Source organism: Phyllostomus hastatus, unplaced genomic scaffold (assembly GCF_019186645.2).
Source record: "Phyllostomus hastatus isolate PE091 unplaced genomic scaffold, TTU_PhHast_1.1 phas_scaffold_385, whole genome shotgun sequence".
Classification (NCBI taxonomy): Eukaryota; Metazoa; Chordata; class Mammalia; order Chiroptera; family Phyllostomidae; genus Phyllostomus; species Phyllostomus hastatus.
The window spans coordinates 13,981,344-14,004,396 of record NW_025334026.1 but is presented as its reverse complement, the minus strand read 5'-3'; the positions used below and the strand labels follow the sequence as shown (position 1 = coordinate 14,004,396).

The 23,053-nt window shown below is 50.1% G+C and overlaps 2 protein-coding genes across 3 annotated transcripts in view; both read right to left on the bottom strand.

The window, feature by feature from the left end:
* Positions 1-2,039, bottom strand: part of DTX2 (deltex E3 ubiquitin ligase 2) — a 34,060-nt gene extending 32,021 nt beyond the window's left edge. For both annotated transcript variants that reach the window (XM_045819604.1, XM_045819605.1), the window contains exons 1-2: positions 1,958-2,039; positions 830-994 (exon numbers count right to left, since the gene is read on the bottom strand). The gene's annotated coding sequence lies outside the window, so the exon portion shown is untranslated. The remainder of the gene's footprint in view (positions 1-829; positions 995-1,957) is intronic.
* A 9,787-nt stretch (positions 2,040-11,826) lies between these two features.
* Positions 11,827-19,664, bottom strand: ZP3 (zona pellucida glycoprotein 3). The gene is made up of 8 exons (XM_045819599.1): positions 19,380-19,664; positions 17,483-17,601; positions 15,665-15,768; positions 15,390-15,567; positions 15,173-15,290; positions 12,530-12,621; positions 12,266-12,393; positions 11,827-12,033 (listed from the first exon to the last, which is right to left on the bottom strand). The coding sequence occupies exons 1-8, from the start codon at positions 19,662-19,664 to the stop codon at positions 11,834-11,836; spliced, it is 1,224 nt and encodes a 407-aa protein (XP_045675555.1). The 3' UTR covers positions 11,827-11,833.
* Between the last annotated feature and the right edge of the window lie 3,389 nt (positions 19,665-23,053).

The following is a 23,053-nucleotide window of genomic DNA, read 5'->3' as shown; positions in this document are numbered from 1 at the left end:
TTCAGCCAGTGTAAGAATTTTAAATGCCCCCCCCCCACTCTTCTGCTAAAATCCTTCTGCTCCCCAGTGCCTTGGCAGGGCCTACAAACCCTCCCGAACTCGGCCTTCTGCCCATCTTTTTAGCATCTTCTACCCCTCACCCACCCCTTGTCTAGCCACTGAGCTACTTACAGAGGCTCAGACATGCCAGGCAGCCTCACGACTTTGCATTTGCCAATTCCTCTGCCTGGCTACTGCCCCCACTTTCTAAGTCCTACTGCTTCACAACTCACTTTAGCCATCAGCTTCCAGAAGCTTTCCTGATCTTCTCACCTTCCCTCCTACCCCTTCCTGGAGCTGTGGTGGCTCTGCCCTGTGAGTCCCTATTCCTCAACACATATCCCACTGACAACACCTTGTCACTGTCTATGGTTTGTCTGCCTCTTCTACCAAACAACCAAATTCCAAAAGACAGAGGTCTTATTACTCCTCACTGTACCCCAGCACTGAGCATGGGGCTTGACACAAAGGAGGCACCCACTTAAGGTTCATGCAACAAAAGGAATAAAAATTTCCAGTTAAATGCAGAAATCGTGACTTATGTCCTTTATCCCATAAAGCATGTCTTAAAGTGCAAACCATGTAGAAAGCACCCTCTGAGACTGGTTAAACAGGAGAAGCCACTGGCAAGAAGCCATGTGAATTTATTTGAGAGAGTTGGCAATCAACAACCTACTTCCAGGGCTCACTTTCATCCTGGAGACCTCAAATTCTACCCTCCCCAGCTCCCACCTCCTCTACTGAAAACCAGATTAAGAAGGCAGCGATGTAAAGTCCCCATGGCTCTCACCTTTTCTCTCTGGAGAGCTGGCACAAACTGCCCCTTCTTGATGGAGACACCAGATCCTTAGGAGGAATGACTTGTTCGAGTTCCCATCTTGATATAAAATGCAGACAACAAAAACCAGGCAAATCTGAAAGGCTTGCTGACTCAGCAACACGAATTCCAAGGCACCTTTGCCAGTAAGGAAGAAGATGATCAAGTTTTAAATTGAGAAACAGCAGTGAGTGAAAATGAACGCACAGATGTTGGATCCATGCGCTGTGAGTGGGGACTGGAAAACACCTGATTTATTTTCCAACACCCTAGGCAGAGCAGACGGTACAGGAGTCTTCCTCTGCCCACTCAAATAATCAAGGGGATTGTAAAAACAAAAACAACAACAACAATAAACCCTGAGACCTTCCCTTTCATACAAAAATCCAAAAGGACTTTATAAACCAATCTGCAGTGTAGGCATCCAGGAAATCAAAACATCAGAAACAGTAATAAGTTTGGCCAAAATCACGCAGTAATGAACAAGGGGCCTAGTTATATTTACTCTGATGGTTTAAGTTAAAGCTTAATTTTGGCTACCAGGAAGTCCACCTTCTGAAACTTGAGAGGAGCTGGGATGGCATGCAGAAACATTTTGAGTTTGTTAAGGGTCCGAGCGTCTGTGCACACACTATTTCCACTGCTCCTGGCACTTAGAGAAGTGGAGCCAGTAGCAAGCTGGCTGAGAGAGGCGGGATGAAAAGGTAGCTGCAGAAAAAGTCTTCTCAATCCTCTTCAGCATACATCAGGCGCCCCGCAAAAGTAACGCAGGGTCCTTGGAAACAGGAGCTTCCGGAAGGCGGACCCCAATTGGGATAGAGAACCAGAGTTAGGAGGCGAAGTCCCCTAAATTACAGCACCCGCTCCAGCGAGTCATTCCGCTGGAGGCAGACCCCAGCAGAACCCACACCCTAACCGGCAGCCCGGTGGCAATATCACCACCGCCTCCTCCTAGTCCTGTGGAGAGGTCTAACCCCCAACCCCGCCGACCCACCCAAATTCCCAGGGTCTGCGCCCTCCACCTGCTATCGCTTTGCCTTCGACCCCGGCGTTCACTCTCCCACTCAGCACCCGGTCTAAGTTCCCAGCGCCAGCTCTCACCTCCGAGACCTCCAGTCTTTAGACCCGTCCTCTCAACCCCCTCCGGACTTCACGCCCGGACTCCTCTGGAGCCCGGCCCGGCCCAGCCCAGCCCAGCCCAGCCCTCCTTCACTTCCACACCCGCCCCCTTCCGGTCCCAGCTCAGCTTAGTCTCTCCCGCGCCCTAGAACCCTAGCTCTGACGACCGGCAGGTGACCTGACATTCCCTTCTCACCGGGCTGAGGAGGGCGAGGGGGCAGGATGAGGGCACCGCCGCCCTGAGGCTGCAGCTCTGGCTTGGCCTGGACACGACTTCGGCCGCGTCTGGGACTCTGAAGAGAAGACTGCCAGAGTGAAACTCCGCGTCGCAGCTTCCTTGCGCTCTGGCACGCATGCCCGGGACGCGGGGCCTTCTGGGAAATGTAGTTCAGTGAGGGGGAGGGGTCTGGGGGACCTGTTCAGTTGTATTCACTGTTCCTCCTCAGCCTCTTCACTCATAGATCACTCGTAGTTACTCCTTCATTAATTTACTGATTATTTTACATAGTTTCAAATTTTATTTATTGATTTTTTTAGAAAGAGAGGAAGGGAGAGATAAACATCAGTTTGTTATTTATGCATTCATTGATTGATTCTCATATGTGCTGACCAGACATTTGAACCCACAGCCTTGGTGCATGGGGACTTAACGAGTGAACATGGGGACGACGCTCTAACGAACTGAGCTACCCAGCCAGAACTATTTTACAGTTTTAAGATTTTATTTATTTTTTAGAGAGTTGGGAGGGAGGGAGAAAGAGAGGGAGAGAACCTGGATTGGTTGCCTCTTATTCACCCCCAGCCAGAGACCTGGCCTGCAACCCAGGCATGGCCCTGACTGGGAATTGAACTAGCAATCCTTTGGTTCTCAGGCCAGCGCTCAATCCACTGAGCCACACCAGCCAGGGTGTAGTTTTGGTGTTTTGCTTTGTTTTGCTTTGTTTTGCTGTTTTGTTTTGTTTTGTTTTTACATAGTTTTTATTGGTGCATAGTGTTTCCAGGCCTTGTGCTGGGTACTGGGGATTAACAAGTCAATTGGAAATTTGGTCTCTCTCCTAGAAGAACTTCTTATCCTTTGGGGATACAGACACTAAAACACACAATTTCAATATAGTGGGATAAATGTTATGAAAAAGAAGTGTGAGCATAGAAGGGTACACCTAATTTTGGGAGGGAGTCAGGAAGACATTACCAACAGGTGACACCTAAGTTGGATTTTTCAAGCCCACACAGCAGTTTGCCTGATGGAATACAGGAAAGCCCATGCAAAGGAAGAGAGATGTGAAAGTGCCTGATGCATTCAGGAAGCAGCAAAATGTTCCTTTGGTCAGGGCAGAGGGCACATGAAGGGGTTGAGGTTAGAGAAAATGATAAGGGTGTGGCAGGATATGAGTATGAGGAGAAGGCTAGGTAAGATTATGATGGACTTTAAATGCCATGCCAGGAATTTAGTCAACTGGAGCCAATGGAAGGACTTAAGCAGGGGAATGACCAAGTCAGCATTGCATTTTTTAGAAGGATACGCTGTGTGGTGGGTGGAGGACAGATCTAAGGGAAAGAGAAGGAAGTGGGGAGACCAGTTTGGAGATCGTTGCTGTCGTCCAGATTGAAGGTGATGAGGCCTAAACAAGGCCGGTGACTAATCTAGGATCTCAGACCTGCTTTTCAAAGCTAAAGAAGGCCATTCCCAGAAAAAAATGCTCAGATGTCAGTTTTCACATGTGTGCACACACATTACACACAGACATTTTGCATACATTGTCAGGGGTACAGAGTCTCTGAATCTTGGATTCTAGCTAACTATTTGTACATACTCTAAGGTCGCTCCTACTATATCAGGGATTTGAGGAAGATTCAGACTACTGGGGATGGAGGAAGAGACCTCCCCCCATCATTCAGTTTAAAAACTTCATTTTATACAAGAGGAAACAAAGGTCCAGAAAGGGTGAGTAACCCACTCGAAATCAGTGAAGGGGGAGAAGGAGCGCCTGTAGGCCAAGTCTCTGAGACCCTAAACCAGGATTCTACCACCCAGGAGCTGACTTAGAGGACACAGCCCTTGAGTCCGGATGGGGGAGCACACCAAAGTCAGATTCTCTCAATTACTTCCAGAGCCAGACTTCCATCAAGAAATGAAGGGTAGCATTTTACCTGTGATTTATAGTAGATGACTACCATGGCTACAGCTTAGGATGGAAACATTTCCCTTCCCCCAGTCTCACTTTTCTCAGCTATAACTATCTACAACATTTCCAAAGTACCTAGTATGTGCCGAGCACTTAACATGCATCACCTCCCTGAATCCTCTCAGTGAGGTAGGTGCTATTGTTATGTCCATTGTAAAGAGGACTCTTGAGGCACAGAGCTTAAGCCATGCGTCTAAGATCACACAGCTGGCAACTGACAGAGCTCCTCTTTAAACTGAAGTAGTGTCTAACTCCAGATTTGAGCACCCCCATATGACTGGCTCCATCAGGGGAGCAGTGCAGATGACATAGTCTGAAATATTAGAAAAGTCTTTTAACATTCAAAGATATTCTCTTGCCCTGGTCGGATGGCTCAGTTGGTTGGAACACTGTCCCATACAACAAAAGATTGCAGGTTTGATTCCAGGCCAGGGCACATACTTAGGTTGCTGTTCAATCCCCACTTGGGGTGTTTATGGGAGGCCACTGATCAATGTTTCTCTCTCACATTGATGTCTCTCTCTTTCTCTCTCTCTCTCCCTCTTTCTCTCAAATCAATAACAACATATCCTTGGGTGAGAACTTTTTAAAAAGTTGTATTCTCAAGTGCTTCCTTTTCCCTTAGTGAAATGCAAAGTAACAGTTACTGGCCAAAAACTTCACAGCGTACACACCTAGAGACTCCAACACAATAACAGTGGAGAGTAGACTGGAAAGGTTCTGGAACCAAGGCTCTGGAAAGGAGAGGAAATGGAGCTCTGGGGTGGGGGTGGGGGGGGGCTTGTTGGGACTGCCAAGCTGGGGATAATGTGGGGTCCAGGGGAGAGGCTGGGGTAGAGAAGCTCCACAGAAGCAGGAAGATTGGGTTGCGTGAAGGAGACAACAGTAGAAAACCGGGGGCAGTCAACGAGCTGAGTGTGAGTGGGGGGAGAGGGGAGAATTACAAGGTGTGAGGCTCTGGAGCAATCTGGGGTAGAGACAGTTATTTGGGAGTCACTAGTAATGACATTAAGAAGACTTCAAAAGGACACAGATGATGAGAAAAGGTGAGTCCAGGACTAAGAAACACTGGCCTTTAAAGAACAGATGAGAGGTAGAAGTGTCTGAGGAGGAAGCCAGGCTGGTGGGACACTGGGAGAGTATGATGGCAGAGAACCCATGAAGGTGGCGTTCAGTGGTGACAGATACTCCTGAGAGGCTCAATAGGCTGGTCCCCTGGGAGGGCAGCCTAGCTCTGGGATAGGAGCTCCTGCTTTCCAGTTCTGGGCTTTCATCTTTCAGTCTGCCAGCTGACTTCGAGAAAGTTCTGACTTTACCATACGGAGGCCATTGGTAACCACGAGTGTTTCCATGGATAGGCAGGAGCTGAAGCAGACTTATCTGCAGTCATGAAGGTCAGGAATGCAGTCTAGGAACATAGACAGCTCCTCCAAAAACAGTCTTTATGTCCACAGATTGTGGGGCAGGGAGTGAGGGGCGGCAGAGGATAAACCCACTTTTGGGTAATGATGCCACTTACATGAGGGTGCCCATGGCCGTGTATGCCTGCAAGGACACTAGCCAACATTGCAACGTCCAAGGGGCGGGATAGCGGGTAACTTTTGCTTTCTTTGTACTTTTCCTGTATCATTTGAGTGTGTTCAATGAATAGTTTCCACTTTTATAACCTGAAAAGAAAAACTATATTTGGGAAAAAATAAAGAGTTCTGATCATGAAAAGAAGCAAAATAGGGCAGCAGCAAGAGGGAATATAGGGAGCATAGACTTAGTTTTTAGGCAGGAGAGAACGAGGAAGCTGTAAATGAGGGAAACAGAATTGGCCACCTGCAAGCTGAACTTCAAACCAATATACATAGCAAAGGATGAGAAACACCTATCCAGCAGAAGGAGGCTGGTTAAATAACCTTGGAATGCTAGGCAGAAAGACTGAGGAAGCCTCACAGTTCTATTGTTAGGTAAAAAAAAAGACAAGAAAGGTGAAAAAAGGAACTTTCAGAGCAGAGGGTAAGGTGGAACCTGCACCTGTGTGTGTGCGGGAGGCGGGGGGCAAAGTGTTGTTTGTGTGTATGTTTTTAATGCACTTGCGGGCCTGTGGGTGTACAATTTCTCAGAGTAAACCTAAAATGCTCCAAGAAGGTAGGGGATGAGCGGGGGATTTTTATTTTATTTACTATGTACTCATGCTATTTTTTTTCTATTAGGAAAATGTGAGGGTGCACATAAACACAGAGGGTTTGGTTTGCCTTGCACAGAGGCGTGAAGCCAAGGAGTAAGTGGGAACTGAAACCATCCTGGCAGGGGCTCTTTGTCCAAAATCATCTGCCCAGAGAGGCAGCTTTTTATATATATATATATATCTTGAAGGCTGGCTTGTGTAGCCTAGATCTTCCCAAGCAACTGAGATTGAATGACGTGGCCCAAGAAGGAATGTGGCTGTTGGCCATAGACTGGGGAGTGGTGGTGGCCAGAGAAACTTAGATTTAAAAAAAAAGAAGTCCTTAAACTTCAGTCCAGGTGTCAGGGCTTACTGCTTTCAAAGGCTCCAGTCCTGGAACCAGCTCCCAGCTCATCCTGGAGAAAGAACAGATCAAAGTAAACTTGGGAAAAGGCCAGGCACTAAGACCCAGTGTCACGGTGCAGGGGCTCCAGCACTTTCTGATGCTTTGTTTGGAAAGGCAGACTTCTGTTGCTCAGGGCCTCAGCTGATTGTCCTCCACCCCACACTCTGGAGCGAGTGTCTGATTAGAAGTCACAGCTGCTGGCCTGGCTGATGTGGCTCAGTGGACCGAGTGCTGGTTTACTAAACCAAAGGATTGTTAGTTCAGTTCCCGATCAGGGCACATCCCTGGGTTGTGGGCCAGATCCCCAGTTGGGGTCATGCGAGAGGCGTGTATCTCTTGCACATTGATATTTCTCAAGTCTCTTTCTCCCTTCCTTCCCTTCTAAAAATAAATTAAAAAAAAACTTTTTTAAAGTCACAGCTGCTTTGCTCATTATTTCTGATGAATAGCACCTGGCATCTGCAGGTGATGGTGACTGCCCAGGACCCAAGTGTGACCTACACAGCCAACAAAGGTGCGATGGCTTTGCAGCACCGAAGAGTGAAGCTGTCTCCCCTAAAAGTATCATCTTATGTAAGTCCTGGCCCCATGGAACACATTTTGAATGGGCTCTTCCTTGCTAGTTCCCTTGCCACAACTCCAAAATAATGTGCACTCAGTGAATTCATCCAAGAAGTTCATTTTTACACCAAACAACCACACCTGACCTGTAACCCCCACCCCCAGATAGTGTTCCAGTTACAAATTAATACTCTAACACCCTGGTTTGGGATCTTGATTTGCTCAAGAGAAAGGATCAATTTATAATGTATGGACAAGCCAGGCTTCTTAGCCTAAAGGCTGAGGGTGAGAGGCCTCTTGGGAGACACAATTTTATCTTTCTGGTGGTAACCAACCTTCCTCTGAAAACTTCCACTAGCCCCTAGGAGCTGTTTAGAATCCATCACTAGAGGATCTGCAGGCAAGATGGAGGCATGGGTAGATACACTTTGCCTCCTCATTTAACCAAAAGGACAACAAATTTAAAAATAAAAAATAACCAGAACTGCCAGAAAATCAAACTGTATGGAAGTCTAACAATCAAGGAGTTAAAGAAGAAACATTCATTCAGACTGGTAGGAGGGGTGGAGATGGGCAGCTTGTGTGGAGAGGATGCTTAGCAAGGTGGTGGCTGGAAGACCAGGCAAGTAAGGCGGCAGCTGGTGGACCAGGTGGTCCCACATGTGCGTGCACGTAACTGGGAGGAACAACTGGGGAGTGAGACAGACTGTGCAACCCAGGGTTCCAGTGCCGGGAAATAAAGCTCCAAAACCCCTGGTGGTAAAAACCTGTGGGGGTTGTGGCAGCAGGATAAACTCCCAGCCTCACAGGAGAGTTCATTGGAGAGACCCACAGGGTCCTAGAATGTACACAAAACCACCCACCCTGAATCAATACCAGAAGCCCAATTTGCTTGTGGGTAGTTGGGGAAAGCAACTGAAAACCGGCTGAGAGCTCAGCAAGCAGCAGCATTCCCTCTCTGACCCCTCCCCCACATATTCAAAGTCATGACAGCCAAGGACCTGCATCCCAGATTGCTCTATCCAGCAAAGCTATCATTTAGAATGGGAGGGCAGATATAGTGCTTCCTAGATGAGGTCAAGTTAAAGGAGCTCATCATCACCAAGCCCTTATTATATGAAATGTTAAAGGGACTTATCTAAGAAAAAGAAGATGATCTAAAATATGAACAGTAAAAGGACAAAAAACTCACAACTATCAACAACTGAACCTAAAAACAAAAACAAACAAACTAAGCAAACAACTAGAACAGGAACAAATTCACAGAAAAGGAGATCCCATGGAGGATTATCAGTGGGGAGGGGAAGGGAGAATGGGGAAAAAGGTACGGAGAATAAGAAACATAAATGGTCAGTACAAATAGACAGAGGGAGGTTAAGAATATTATAGAAAATAGAGAAACCAAGGAACTTGTACGCACGACCCATGGACATGAACTAAGCTGGGGGAATGTGGGTGGGAGGGTGGGTATAGGGCAGAGGGGAATAAAGGGAAGGAAAATAGGACAACTACAATAGCATAATCAATAAAATATATTAAAAAAAGAATCCATAACTAAAAATACCTGATAAATCTAATACCAGTGAGGAAAAACTATGAAAGACTTCAAAATGGGCAAAAAGACTGCTGAGTGTTCTCCAGCACCCTTTCATGTTATCTGATTCTGTAAGTTCGGGCCTTGCTGTGGCCTCTGTGGGTCGGCTGGCTGGAATGTCCTCCCATAACCACAAATTTGTGGCTTCAATTCCCGGTTAGGGCACACATCTAGGTTGCAGTACCGTCTGGGTGGGTCTGGGCAGGTCTGGGAGGCAGCCAATCAATGTTTTTCTCTCCCTTTCCCTCTAAAAGCAATGAAAAAATGTCCTCAGGTGAGGATTAGAAAAATTTTTTTAAGACTTTAATTTAGACAGAGGGAAAGGGAGAGAGAAAGGGAGAGAAACATCAATGTGTGGTTGCCTCTCACACACCCCTCACTGGGGACCTGGCCAGCAACCCACACATGTGCCCTGACTGGGAATTGAACCAGTGACACTTCGGTTCACAGGCTAGTGCTCAATCCACTGAGCCACACCAGCCAAGGCTAAAAAAAAAATTTTTTAAAGAGTTTGACCTTTCCTAGTCTGTCTAAGGTATTTTACAATTCTGTAAATTGTAGAAAAATCAATAGTAATGTGAACACTCGTACATAATCTTGTCTTTAGAGGTGCAATTGATTTCTGCCCATGGAAGAAGCCATTTGCGCGTCTATCAAATTCATTCCTACATTTCTGATTAGTTACGTGAGTCGGTTATTTGTATTTTCTTTTGAACCAGTTTTTCACACCTTAGTTTCCCCTCAATGAATGAGTTAAGAACTTTGACAGTTTCATTTTGTATTTGTATGATGATTTTACTTTTTTCCCCTATTGTCCTTCTAACATACCTCATCTCCTTTTTCCTGGCTGCAAAGGCAAAGTTTTAAACCCACACTAAAAGTGTTGATTCAGAGTGTCACAGGATATAACAGGAAGCTACACGGGAAGAGGCTGTAAGCCCTGGAAATCAAGACGCGGTCAGTCCTCTGCCATCTCCCTCCCTTTCCCAGCCAAGCTCCACCTTGAGGGGGAAGGCAGGACCCTCTGACATTACTGCTGGAGGTTGCCTCTTGAGCCAGCTTTGGGCTGAGCTGAGGCCCATCTGGAACTGGCTGGGGCAAATTTTCAGGGTCGATTGCTAGTCATAGTTCCTCTCCACACCAGTCACAGCCACTTCCCCTTTCTGCCGAGGACAGCAGAGTTGAATGAGATGAGTTCCCAGGGTGTTGCAACATCCAGGAACATGAGGGCAAGTAACAGATGGGTGTTTGGGCAGCGATGTCCCCAGGATACTCAGAGTAGCCTTTGCTAATAGAACAGTTTCAACTGAATACATGCTGGACACCAAGTATCACATTAATCTTCACAACCACCCCGCAGTGGAGGACTTCCTCATTTGAAACAGGATGTTGCCAAGCAGGAGTAAACGGGCTTGGACAGAGGTAGGCTGAGTGGCTGTGAGACTAGGCACCTGGCCCCAAGAGTCCTGCTGCAGGAGCCAGGGCCCCACCGTGTTCCCTACCCACCCAACCTCCAGACATTCCCATCCTACAGTTCGGTGACCCGCCCACTGAGCCCTCAGTGGTAGGGAGACAGGCTTTTTCTCAGCCTCCAGGCCATACACTCTGCTGCCCCAGCTGATTTTCCTAACAGGGATGATCCATCCATGGCACTCAAGCCTTCAGTGCAGTGGTGTCAGACTCATTTTCACTGGGGGCCATATCGGCCTCGAGGTTGCTTTCAAAAAGCGGAATGTAACTTTAGGACTGTGTAAATGTAACTACTCAACTAGGGCCAAGGAGCTCGGCGCTGCCGTCTGGTAGAAACAAGGTAGAGGGCTGAATTCGGCCCACAGGCCTTGTGTTTGCCACCTGTTCTTTAGTGGCTTTTTACCAGCCCTACGCCCTCTCTACTCCCCCATCCTTACTGGACATCGAGGCCCTCCACTGCTCCAGGGCACGGGTTCTCCTTGTTCTCTCCTCCCTCCACACCCATCTTCCCCATTCTGCTAGTTCTTTGAGGATTTGGCTCCAGATCACTGACACCAGGAAGCCCACTCTTCCTACCCCTAGTCTTCCACTCCCTCACACAGCACACCATTACCTACTTGGGGGATGTGATTCTTCCCTGAAGCAAATCCCCTGACCCTGTGCAATTTGACACATACCTGAGTCACCTGGGGATTTTGTTAGGGTGCAGATTTGTAGGTCTAGGGTGAGACCTAAGGCTCTGCCCTTCCCACAAGTTCCTAGGCGATGCCAATGGTGTTCGCAGGGCACGCTTGGAGGGGCAAGGACCTGGGTTGAGGGCCTTCCTGTACTTCTCAGACCTAGCATCACAAGACCCTGCTCTGAATGTGCTTTAGACATCTGCCTCTATGCCCATGTTAACACAGCTGAGCCCCTGATCTCAATCAGACCCAAGGCCATAGAAACAGCCATAAGATGCATTTATGGGCTCTAATCAGTTTGTTTAACCGCCCTAGCCAGCAGGTACCAGCCTGTTTTGCTTCCGAGGACCCCAGGACTTGGAACAGGTAACTAGCAAAGCTAGGATTCTGTAGGGAAGGCAACCTTCACCCAATGAGAATGAGTCAGGTTTGGGATGAGGTTGGAGCTAGCTGAGGGCCATCCCACTCTGAGGGGCATCACAGCCCTCAGCAGAGGAAGCCTGATTCTGATCCCTCACCCTGGAGAGGAGCCACAAGCTCCCTGGGCACCATACCCTTGCTGGGACCTGCCAGGGGCTGAGGGAGGAAGGCAGCCTATGTGGGGAGAATGAAATGAAGGTGTGAGGGGCAGAGAAGCCTTCACAAACCAGCCTGGCCTTTCACTATGTAGACAGGCAGACTCATGAGAGGCACAACAGTACTTAGATTGTGCGATGTGAACCCGAGGCACTGTTTACAGTCTGTCCCCTCCCCTACAGTCACAGCACTACACCCAGAGGCTACTTTTTATTTAGGAAGCACACAGGTCACATCACAGGGTGGAAAGCAGCCTGACGCCACCTGGCCAGACCCAGGACAACAGTGGCCAGAGTCAGGGACGCCAGCACTGCCAGGCCTAACCCCAGCATCACAGAGGTGAGAGAAGAGGGCGAACTCTCCACGCCATGGTTACCAGTCTTTCCCAGGAAGATCAGTGGCCCCACCGTGACGTCTGCCTCTTCTGTCACTGGAAGAGAAGATATCCAAGGTTCACTTAGTCCCCCCCCAGGAATCGGTCAGGGGTTTTACTCTGCCTCAGTGGGCTGAACTACATTTTCAGTGAGAAAGCTCAAAACTGCATCCCCCAGGGGTAAGCAGCCTTAGATGGGGGACAAAGGAGAAGAATGTCACCCTGAGGTGACAGCAGGTATCCTAGACCGAGGGGAGGGCAACAGCCCTGTAACCAACCTAAGACCTACCGTGTCTGCGACTGCGGGAAGCAGGCTTGTGCCACTGTCCCACTAGCCTCCTGGAACGGGCTGAAATGCCACAGTTACCCTCCGCACAGCACTGGCAGACCTCAGCAGCGCCCTCTACCGGGACCCAGCTGGGAGGGAAAGATGAGAGGGTTAGGCGGCTGCTCCGTCTGCAGGAAGCAGTTTGCTGATAACATTCGAGTTGGGGAATGGACGCAGGGGTGGCTGCTTAGGGTTCTGCCCCAGCCCTGTCCAATCCTATCTCACCTGTTGGTGGACTTGCTGAAGGAACAGGCTTTGTTGAGTTGGTCTGGGGCTTGGTCAGCCGAAGTGACCTTCAGATGGCAGGTGATATATACCTAGAAGTAAAAGCAGCTATTACTGGGTGTTCTAAGCTGCGTGAGTGACTTTAAGTCAGTTCTTATACAGCCCTTAACACTTGGGGGTGGGGGAAGAGCCTGGTGTTAGAGATGGGGCCACAGAAGGTCAGATTAACTTGTCTAAAATTTCAGAGCAAGTAGCAAATTGGATTCTAAATTGGAACCCATCAAACAAAATAAATAAATTGGAACCTGTCATATTCATTGCCTCAGTCTTTCCCGGACTTGTTCAACAATCACTTAGCGGGCCCAACCCACACCCATTAGGTCAGAATCTCAGAGCCAGGAATCAAGCCCAAAGGGGCAAATATACCCCAGACCACCAGGGGTAGGCAGGATTTTGACAAAGCCAGGGCCCCAGTTAGCTCTGGTCCTCTTGACAGAGGCATCCTCAGCCAGAGGTCCCCTTTTATGCTCTAGGTGGCCTATCAACAGTCTTCTGCCAACCGTGCAAGACAGGGAAATTCCATCACCTTCTCTCTGAAGCTTTCTGCAAAGCCACAAACCTTGGCCACCACCTAGTGGCCAAGTATACACAGGCAGGCAAACCGTTCCAGAAACGTGAACAAGCCAGGATGCCCTTCTCCCTGCCCCACCAAAAAGGCTTCCAGGTCCTTGAGAGTCCCTAATCCCAGGAAGGTAACTGCTTTTACCCTCAGATTCTCCTCATTTTTCTGATGCGAACTGGGGCCTAAGATCCTAGGGTGGTTCCCTATTAGCTCTTGAATACGGGGTTCCTTCTCCCTTGCGCCGTGGCCACTGTCAGCCAGGTCGCTGAGCCCGCCTTTGAGGGAGAACTTTTCCAGAGCTCAGTCTACCTTCCCCCAGTCAGCACCATCCTCTGGTCTCTTAGCTCCCTCTCAGCCCCTGGAGATGCAGATCCCAGCACGGGTTCTACCCATGCTGATGGCCGCCACCTGTATAAAACCTCATGCCCATCCTCCCACCTAGACCACCTCTGAAGTCAACATCAACTCCCTATCTCCAAAAGTGTCCATTAGCCTATGACCTACAAAGTCACTGGTGGTGGGGGCAGAACCGTTTATCAGAGTCTGTTCTCCTTTACCCCCAGCTCCCTTCAACCCAGGGCCATCACCAGAAACGTCGGGACATCTCACTGGCAGCTTTGATTCCCGCTCCTCCTGCTATCTACCATCTGTACAAAGCACTTCTGTCCTCAGAACAGAACTGCTGGGTGAGGCGAGGGAGCATCAGCATACTTGTCAGTGAAGGCACACCCCCAGCCTCTGAGCCTCTGCTTCAGTGGTTTGCAAACCTAGCTGCTTATTAGAGTCACCTGGGAGCTTAAATGGCTTCTGATGCATTTAAGTAAAACAAGATAGACTAGTGGATGGATGATATAGTAAAATATTAATGGCAGACCCTAGATGGTAAGAACATAGATGTTTGCTATTAAGTTCTTTCAGCTTAGTGTTTGAAGATTTTCATAAGCTGTTGGGAAAAGGCACTGCTAGGCCCCACCCCAATTAAGTGAAAATATATGAGATTATACACAAGAATTTGTGTATAATCAAACACAAGCAGTGTTTGATGAGCTTTTCAGGTGATTAGCATACAGCCAGAGTCAAGAACCCCTGCTTTAATCACTTCTCTCCCCTGACCAGCTATTCCAAACTTGACACGCCTGGATCCTATTCTCGGGAAATTTGTTTAAAAGTTACATGATTTTTACTTGAAGGAATCTACCAGCACTTTCTAGCTAGAAGCCTGTCCTACCTGTGCTTCCTGCCCCACCTGTCCATACCTCAGGCATCAGAAGCAGTCCACATCTTAGCTCCCACCCCTACATCCCCTTAGTTTCCTGTGGGCTTTTTAGCTTCCTCATTCTGAAGAGGTGGCCCCCAGAGCAGGAGTAACAGCTGCGGGAGACTTGTTAGGAATGCAGACTCTAGGCCCCAATCCAGACCTACTGGACCAGACTCTGGAGGTAGGGCCTGGCAATGGAGTTCAACAAGCTCTCCAGGTGATGCCGATGCATTCAGGTTTCAAAAAGCCACTCATCAGGTTCAGGACGCTACCCCTGTGTGAGAAGTTCGTGCCGCTTTCCCTGCCCTTCTTCAAAGCCTCTGGAGAGGCCAATGCTTGCTTTTGTCAACTCCTTCACTCAACCCATCGTCATCTGGGTTTTGGCCCTGCTGACCTTAACAAGACAAAAGATCACTGCCCTGGTCACCAAATGCCATGGTTGTTGGCTCTTGTCTTATTAGAACTGTCAGCTAAGTCACCTGGGTTCCTATTCTCCTCGTTTGTTCTATTTCTAGGACCACTGATTCTGATTCTTTCTCTATCCTCCATGGGTTTTCTACCTAACTAAGGGGTTGTGTCACCATGCCTTCTCCTGACAGATCCCTCTGTAGCCCATGGCTTTGTCTGCTTGGCAAGTTGTGGAGTTACTAGAATGGGGGCAGAGCTATCAAGTTACTGCTTGAGAGCACAGCTAGTGAGCTAAAGCAGCAGAGTAAACCCGCTCAGCCTGACCCCTAAAGTTCAGGGTATTGAAAGGCATTACCGTGTTTCTGGAGTCATTAGCAAACTGGAACATGTCCACTGTGAACTGGAGAGTCTCTGGCCCCGGTCTGGGTGCTTTGAAAGCAGACGAAGCCTCGAAGAGGCCATCCACGAGACAGCTTTGAAGAGAATGAATGAAGAATGAGGTTTCAGGCTGAGGAAGGTGGCACAGGCCATGCTGTGATGAAGGTTCCCCCGAAAGGGAGCCGAGCCCTCACCCATGGAAGTCCACGATGGTGTGGGAAGGGGAAGCACTCCGATTCAGCGTTGGTGTAGCCACACAGTGGTCCACGAACAGTAGCAGGGGCACGTGGCTGCCCGTGTGAACTTCGGCCTGGAGGTGGGCTGTATCTCCCAGCTGGAAGGTTGGGGACCTCTTCTGAGAGGTCCAGTCCTCTGAAGGGCATACAGGTAGATGTGAGAGACCCTCCCTGGCAAAGCGCTCCCCACCAGCTCCCCCCGCCAGCTCCCCCTGCCAGCCGTCTTTGCTTACCCTCCATCAGGTACAGAAAGAAAGCAAGTTTCTCCTCCGAAAACACTGTGGTCCTGAAGGGCACCCAGGTGGGCAGGATGGCTTGGCTGCTCACGTTGCCTTGCCTGGGAAGAGAAGGGGAGCCACCCACACCTGCTGTGGGACTCACCCCACCTGGCCCCACATTGAGGGGGGCTTCACTTCTACCTCATTGTGAAGCCTTCAGCTGTGACCCAGCCAGGCAGCCAGTCAAAGCAGCTGAACAGACACAGGAAGTCTGAGCCTGTCCCTTAACCTCCTGTATTGGGCGCCTGGGAGTGGGCCCTCCAGCCGTGAGGGCACCTGAGCTGCAGCATGAAGATATATCCCAGGTTGTTTTGCTCTCTAGACCCACATCTGCCACTTGTTAAGGTTCACCCTGGAAGCTCAGGCTCGGGGTCTGAGGCAGAAGTCCCTTCCTGTACCACTCAGGGTTCTTGGGGCCAGTCCTAGTGAAGGAGTCCTTCAGAGATACATGCAGTCAAGTCTCCGGTTCTTGAGAAGCTGGCAAGATACTCTAGACCTGTACTGGGACAGGAGGCCCCTGGAAGCAGATGTTTTCAGACAGCTGCCCTGCTGACCCCATGGGGGTCTCACAAAAGTAGCCTTGGGAGGCTACTCTAAGAACCAGACCCCAGCTACTGGAGCTAGGATAAAGTATCTCAGGCCACCCACACCGTCTGCAGCCACCAGGTCCGGTGAGCCAACATTCTTAGGTCACTCCCAGGTGGAGCAGTTTTGACACAAGAGACAGCTATGATCCCAGGAAGGCTTCATTCACTCTGGCCAATAGGGTGGGCTCAGCATCCTGCCCTTCGTGTCCCCGTCCCCGCCCCTGTCCCCGCCCCCAGCACTGTCAGGCACCAAGCTCCTCCAGCTCTCTTTAGACACCTCAAGTCAGCTGCCATGGGTCAGGTCTTAATCTCATCCCAGTCTCCCAGCTGGTCCCACCAAGCCCCATCTGTCTCCCCCACCAGCTACCAGAGGACCTTCCAGATTGAAAGTCAGTTCTAAGCACCATGCTGCTTGGTGCTTAGGGAGGGGTGCCTGCTACGTTGTTAGCCTGAACACCTTCACTACATCTCTTGGCCTTTATAACCCATCTGTCCTCCTCCCTTTATTAAGCTGTAGACCCCAGGACCCCAGCTGCAGCCCCTGTTAGTGACACACTGCCTTCCCCTGTGGTTTGTGTGTGTGGCTCTACCTAGACTGGCTCAGCCCCAGCTGTCCCGAGGCCCCCATCCAGGAACTTGTTCTGGAAACCCCTCCCTCCGCTCCTCTCCAGACACACGGCTCATCCCTGTGCCCTCATGGTATCAGCCCCATCCTCCCCTACCTTCTCCCAGTGGGGAGAGCAGGGATTAAAGCCTAGTACTCTGCACTCAGCCTCATATTGTGTTAGAAGCTGCAGTCACCCTCTCCTCACACCTCAATGCCCAAGTTCACAGGCAGTGCTTAGCATGCAGGGCTGGAGGGGCTTCCCCCAACCCACACACCTGTACTGGGTTAAACCATGTGGAAACAGCAGGTCATGTTGGTCAGAGCTTGGAACCTCTCCCTACACTACTGAAAAAGTGTTGTGAACCCCAAGGGGGCCTGGGCTGGGCAGCCCTGCCCTTTTCACCAAGAGGCAGCTGTGGCCCAGATGCATTTCAGAGGCTTGGCGGACTCAGCAGGCCCCCGACTCCACCCAGGGCTAAGGGAAGCCATGCCACCAGGTGCGGCCAGGAGGCTGACGTGACTGCTGAGCGGCCTCAGCACCAGGGGCAGAGGGCAGAGACTGGCTTCTCCCACACCGACCTGGGAAAGTGGCACTCGATGGGCACTTTCATGCGGTTAGTCCTCAGGATGGACAGGTTCCCAACAGGGCGAGGGTTGTGGAGCAGGAAGGTGCTGTACACCAGGGAATCCTTGGACACCTGAAGGAAAGAGGAGGGTCAACCCCACCAGCTTCACCTGCCAGAAGTGGGCCCAACCTATACAAGGGAGTGGGGAGGGCAGCCAGCAGGAGGTGGAGAGGACACAGGCCCTGGATTGGAAGCCTGCTCTGCTGCTGACCCATGGGAGAACCTGGACAGTTCCACCCTCACACCCCAGGGTTTTTGCCCCTGTGGTGTTGATGGCATTGCAGGGGTCTGGCTCAGCTCCCTGTCAGGCACCAAGCAGGTACCAGAGGCTTGGGCATGTGCTCCCCTGCTCAGGCTGCCACCCCCCTTTCCCAGTATACACCCAGTTTCCTTTTTCAGGGGAGGCCTGGGGCCCAAAGAAGCCACAAAGTCCCAGAAACTTGAATTCATGGCCACAGCAGTTAACACTTATGGTGCTCTCCCACTTCTGACTTGTTCCCAAGCCCATTTCACAGAAAGCCAAATTGGTTCAGTGGTTGCCGGAGGCAGAAGAGCTCAGGCAGGTGCTACTGGGGCAACTTGCATCCCCCAATCAACTTGTTTGGAAATCACCTGGCACCCAAATGGCTGCCTGGCCCACCCTAACCCCTCAGTCTTCGAGGCAAATCCTAGTTTTCTCATAATCAGTGTCCCAGACCAACTAGCTGCATAACTTGTAGGGCTCACTGCAAAAGGAAAATGTTCAGAAGAATTCCAGGACAGCAGGACATTAAACCCAGCGTGGTCCTGTGGGACTGCACAGGTGTCATCCCCAAGAAGCCCTGGCCCCCGGTGATGCTTATCAGGCAAGACTGGGAAACCAATCACAGAAAACACTGCACTTGTCAGGCTAGTCAGAGTCTTCTGGGATCTTAAAGATACTGATGACTGGCTTCCACTCCGTTCTGATTTAGTGTAGGATATGGGAATGGAAGTGTTTAAAGCTCCAGCTTAGTCTCAACAGCTGAGTCTAATGCACAGGGTTTCAGAGTTACTAAGCTAGAAAAATTCCTTAACTACTGTGCCCTTCTGGCCTTCCAGCCCTCTCCCCAGACATACAAAGGGCCAGGAATCCTCAAGGCAAACCCTGGGAACCCCACCTAAAACCAGAGCTCCCAGCGGAGGGTTCCAGATTTGAGCCTAGAGCTGGGCGGGGAGAAGTGGGGGCCCCATGATGGAGGGGAACACAGGTTCTCCATGAAGCAGCAGGAAGTTGGTCCAGGGGATTGTGTACTAGCTAGGGATCTGTGCCCAGGCCAGCCATGCCTTTCTGGAAGGCCCCTCCTAGCCTGAGTATAGCAGTTTTGTTATAATGTTGATGAGTTGCTTTATTTAAATCAATTAGCCTATGGTAAAATTGGTCTCATTGTACATCATTTCGCTGGAGGTCACAAGACCTATTCATGATGTTGAGGACTTACTGTATCTGCCCCCCCCCGCCCCCACCACACACACTTGAGGGAAGCTGTCTGGCGTAGACTGCTCCGCTCTCCCCCCAGGCACACCTGCCGCATTAAGCCCCCTCTCCCCAGCCTAGCCCAAAATGCACTGCCCCTCTGAACTCCATCCCCCAGCTACCTAGTTTTGGCAACTAGAGGCAGGAGCTCCTCCCAGCCCATCCCCACAGCACTAATGCCCAGCTTCAGGCCTCAGGCCCTCCCCCCTCCCCCTCCCCCTCCCCCCTCCTCCTCCCCCACCCCACAAGGGAAAGGAGCTGCCTAGTCCCACACCTCGCCTCCACACTCCCCATCGCAGGCCGCCTCTCTGTCCTCCCACCAAAGCCAGGGCCGCCAAGGAAGCCCAAACCTCACCTGCAGGTTGTTGCCACACTCATGTAACCCAACTTCAAACCTGACCACATCATCGGTGTCCAGAGAGACCAGGGGCTTACAGCCCTCAGGGCCCAGGGTGAGGTCTGCAGGCTTGATGAGCTTCCCAGTGCCAAAAAGGTCTTTGCTGACAGTGACCACAAGCTGAGCCTCCAGACACTTCACCACAAGGCGGGAGACCCTATCCTGCCAGAGGGGCTGGGGGTAGCACAGCTCCAAGCTTCCCCAGAGCAGAAAGCAGATGAAGAGCCCACAACTCGGCGCCATGATGTCCACAAACACTCCTACTGGTAACTGCCGAGCAGCCACCACCTGCGGTCTTATACCCTGGATGGTGGCCACTCACACCTGGGCTCCCACCTGCCCCCTTCCCCAGCCAATCCAGTTCACAAGGCCTTCGCTGCTCAAATTGGCCTCCCCGTGCAGCAGCGTGGGTGCCATCTGGAGCTCATTAGAAATGCAAGTTCTCAGCTCCCCCAGCGCCCCCCCCAGTCAGAACCTGTTTTTTTGCTATCTCCCCAAGTGATTCATGTTTACATTAAAGTTTGAGAAGGGCAGGCTGGCAGCCTAGCCAGCCATATTTCTCATCCCTATCTACTCCCACCCCGTGTGTCCACCCTTTGCTGGCCCTACCATGGTAGCCCATCAGGGGAGCTCAGAGCTGCTCCAACTCAATGGGGGAGGCCAAGAGAAAGCCTTGGTTGAAGGGTGGGGAGAATTTAATCAAAGAAGGCAGGGAGCTCATTCCAAGTGAGAACAGGAGGAGGTATCCTTAGGGGCCAGGAATTTTAGGAGCTGCTGCCCAACTCTATGGAAGGTAGGAGGGGAGGTCAGTTTAGGTAGAGGCAGCTGTGTCAACAGAGGTGTAGAAAGGGCAGTGGATGGGCTTGGGGGGAAAACCCAGGAGCACAGAGTTGCCTGATTCTCTGATGCAGGTGGGTGGGAGGGATGAGTGGCAGTTTAGCTGGTTGGGGAGGAGCATGCAAGGGCCCCCTGAGAGGCTGGATTTTGCTCTGTGGTTGAGAAACACCACAATAGGGGGCTGAAGCAAGTGAGTGATCTGGCTGTCTCTGCCTGGAAGTCAGAGTCAGGAGGGCAGTCAAGAGTCAGGAGACCACTCCACCAGTCCTGGTGGGAGAGAGTGGAGAAGGACTGGCAGGATTAGCACTTGCTGATGGTCTACTCCAGGCCTGTGTGAAACTCCTTCAGGAGGGAAGGGGAAATGCGAGAAGTAATGGCACTTAATTCCTAGGGGTAGAAGTATGCACTCACTTGTAAATCCATGTTTCTAAAGTAATTGAACCATAAATTTAAGTTGCTAAAATATCCCATTGATGGTTTTATTGTTGTGTGTTTTTTAATACTCTAAAAAGTTTACTTGTGGGAAAATAAATAAATGGAGGGAAGAGATTATTGCCCCCCCCCCAACTTCCTCTGACCTGATCAACATGGGGGGTGGGGTAGAGACAGCCAACAGAGAGAAGCAGGTAGGAACTCAGAGCTCAGGCTCCAAGCTCACCTGGGTACAAATCCTCCTCTCTGGGTTCCCTGACTTCCAGGCCCAGAAAGAAGGAGTCATCTGTGGCCCTGAGGGACAGTTAGCTGAGAGACTGTGTCTTAGGAGTGGGGATGCACTGGGGGAGGGGCCTGTCCATGCTTGTTACCCACAGCTGTGTTTCTGGTTTGTGATGGCAGTAGTGGGGTGGGCTGGCCATGAGAGATCCGCACCTCCCTGAAGCCTCATATCTATCCCCTCTTGCCCTCTGCTTCAGAGTTCACCTCCCTTAGGAGACTTCAGAAAAAAAGATATGAAGAAATCAGTGAGGGTGGGGTGAGGCATGTACTGGTGGGGAGAGTCTGGCTGAGGACAGAGGTGTTACTAGAGTGGTGGTAAGATGTGGTGGTGGGGCTTGTGTTCCCATTTTTTGGAAAGAGGAGTAAAGACACCTCTATCAGGAAGCTTGGCCAGCACAGCCCAACCCAGATTCTGGGTCTTTTGCGTTTTTCTGAGAAGTGCTGCTGTCTGGTGGCCGGAATGCACCAAAGGCATGGTCACCAGCCCAGAGCGTTTTCCCTAAAACTCTTTATTGTCCAGATGTGGGTTTTTAAATCCTATTCCTCTGTAAAAGCAGGACCCAGGCTCCTTGGAAAATTGTCTGATTCTAGGAGAGGACCAGAAAAATACATGGAGATTCTGAAACATCTTGTTACACTTAAAAAAAAAAATGCTAACCCTGGCTGGCGTAGCTCAGTGGATTGAGCGTGTGCTGGGAACCAAAGTGTCCCAGATTCAATTCCCAGCCAGGGTACATTCCTGGGTTACAGGCCATAACCCTCAGCAACCGCACATTGATGTTTCTCTCTCTCTCTCTCTCCCTCCCTCCCTCTCTCTCTCTCTCTATCTCTCTCCCTCCATTCCCTCCCTAAAAATAAATAAATAAAATCTTTAAAAAAATGCTCACAAAATGATGAGGCATGTCAAAAGAACACAGGAACCAAATTGAATGGGGTGTGTGTCGGTGTGTGTGTATTGGACAGATCCCACGGGATGAATTGGAGACAACTGTGTATCAAAAAGAATAGGACAATACAACTACACATCGGATAAAATAAGAATCCATGAGCATCTATGCTGGTGACAAATGTCTACATAAAAACACATAAGTGGGAAAACTTTTTCCCTGAAAGGGAATCTTCCTTACAGTAGAATGCCAGCTAATAACCATTTGCAACCATCATAGAAGTAATAGGTTCAGGCAAGAATTATCAGTGCATGTTAAAAACTAGTTGACAGTATGATGGAGATGTTAGCTAAATCTGTGGTGGTGATCATTTTGCAATATATAAAAGTATCAAATCAATGAGCTATACATCTTAAACTTAATAATATTATGTGTCCTCACATCCTGATAAAGCTGAGGGGAAGTTCTGAGATGGATAATTATTGGGAACCACCCTGCCTGGTTCCAGAGGCTGTAACCCACACCCATCCCCCCATGGCTAAGGCTGAGTAAGGAGACCTTGGGACCATAAGCCACTAAGGAGACAAAGCTTATTTTTCTAGCAGGGGTGCTGCCTCTGTCCCCTTTTACTTCACCCTGCTTGGCCCCAGGGCAGATGATTGGTTAGCCAAAGACAGGCAAGATTCCTCAAGGGAGGGATGACCTAAAACAGACACGATCACGAAGGGGCCTTCAGGGAAGGACTTGGGGGACTATAGAAAAAGGGGGTAATCGACCCTCGCCCCTTGGCTTTGACATAGCCTGAGTCCTCATTCTGTCTGCAAGAAGTCTCCTAATCTCTTGGCTGCCTTGCTTCCCTGCCTGATTTAAGCCTGAAACAATGCCGGAGGGTGGTGCAGCCCTGTGCTGGAAAGGGCGGGTTCCCCAGGGCAATCAGGCCTAAGAAAGAATGCACAAAATCCTGTGAAACCTGCTTTGCTAAGAATGTCCTCAATTTTCTGATATGGGTCCAAGCATGAAATGAGTTTGTTTCCCAAAGTTTTATGGCCCTTTAGCTAACTGGCTCTGACTCAGAATAAGCCCTCATAGTTCTTTGTATGTGATCTATTGTTTGATCATTACTTCCTGGCAATGATGAATGAGGACTTTCCTTGGTGTAATGCTCCCAGAAAGCAATAAAAGCCTGTCCAGGCA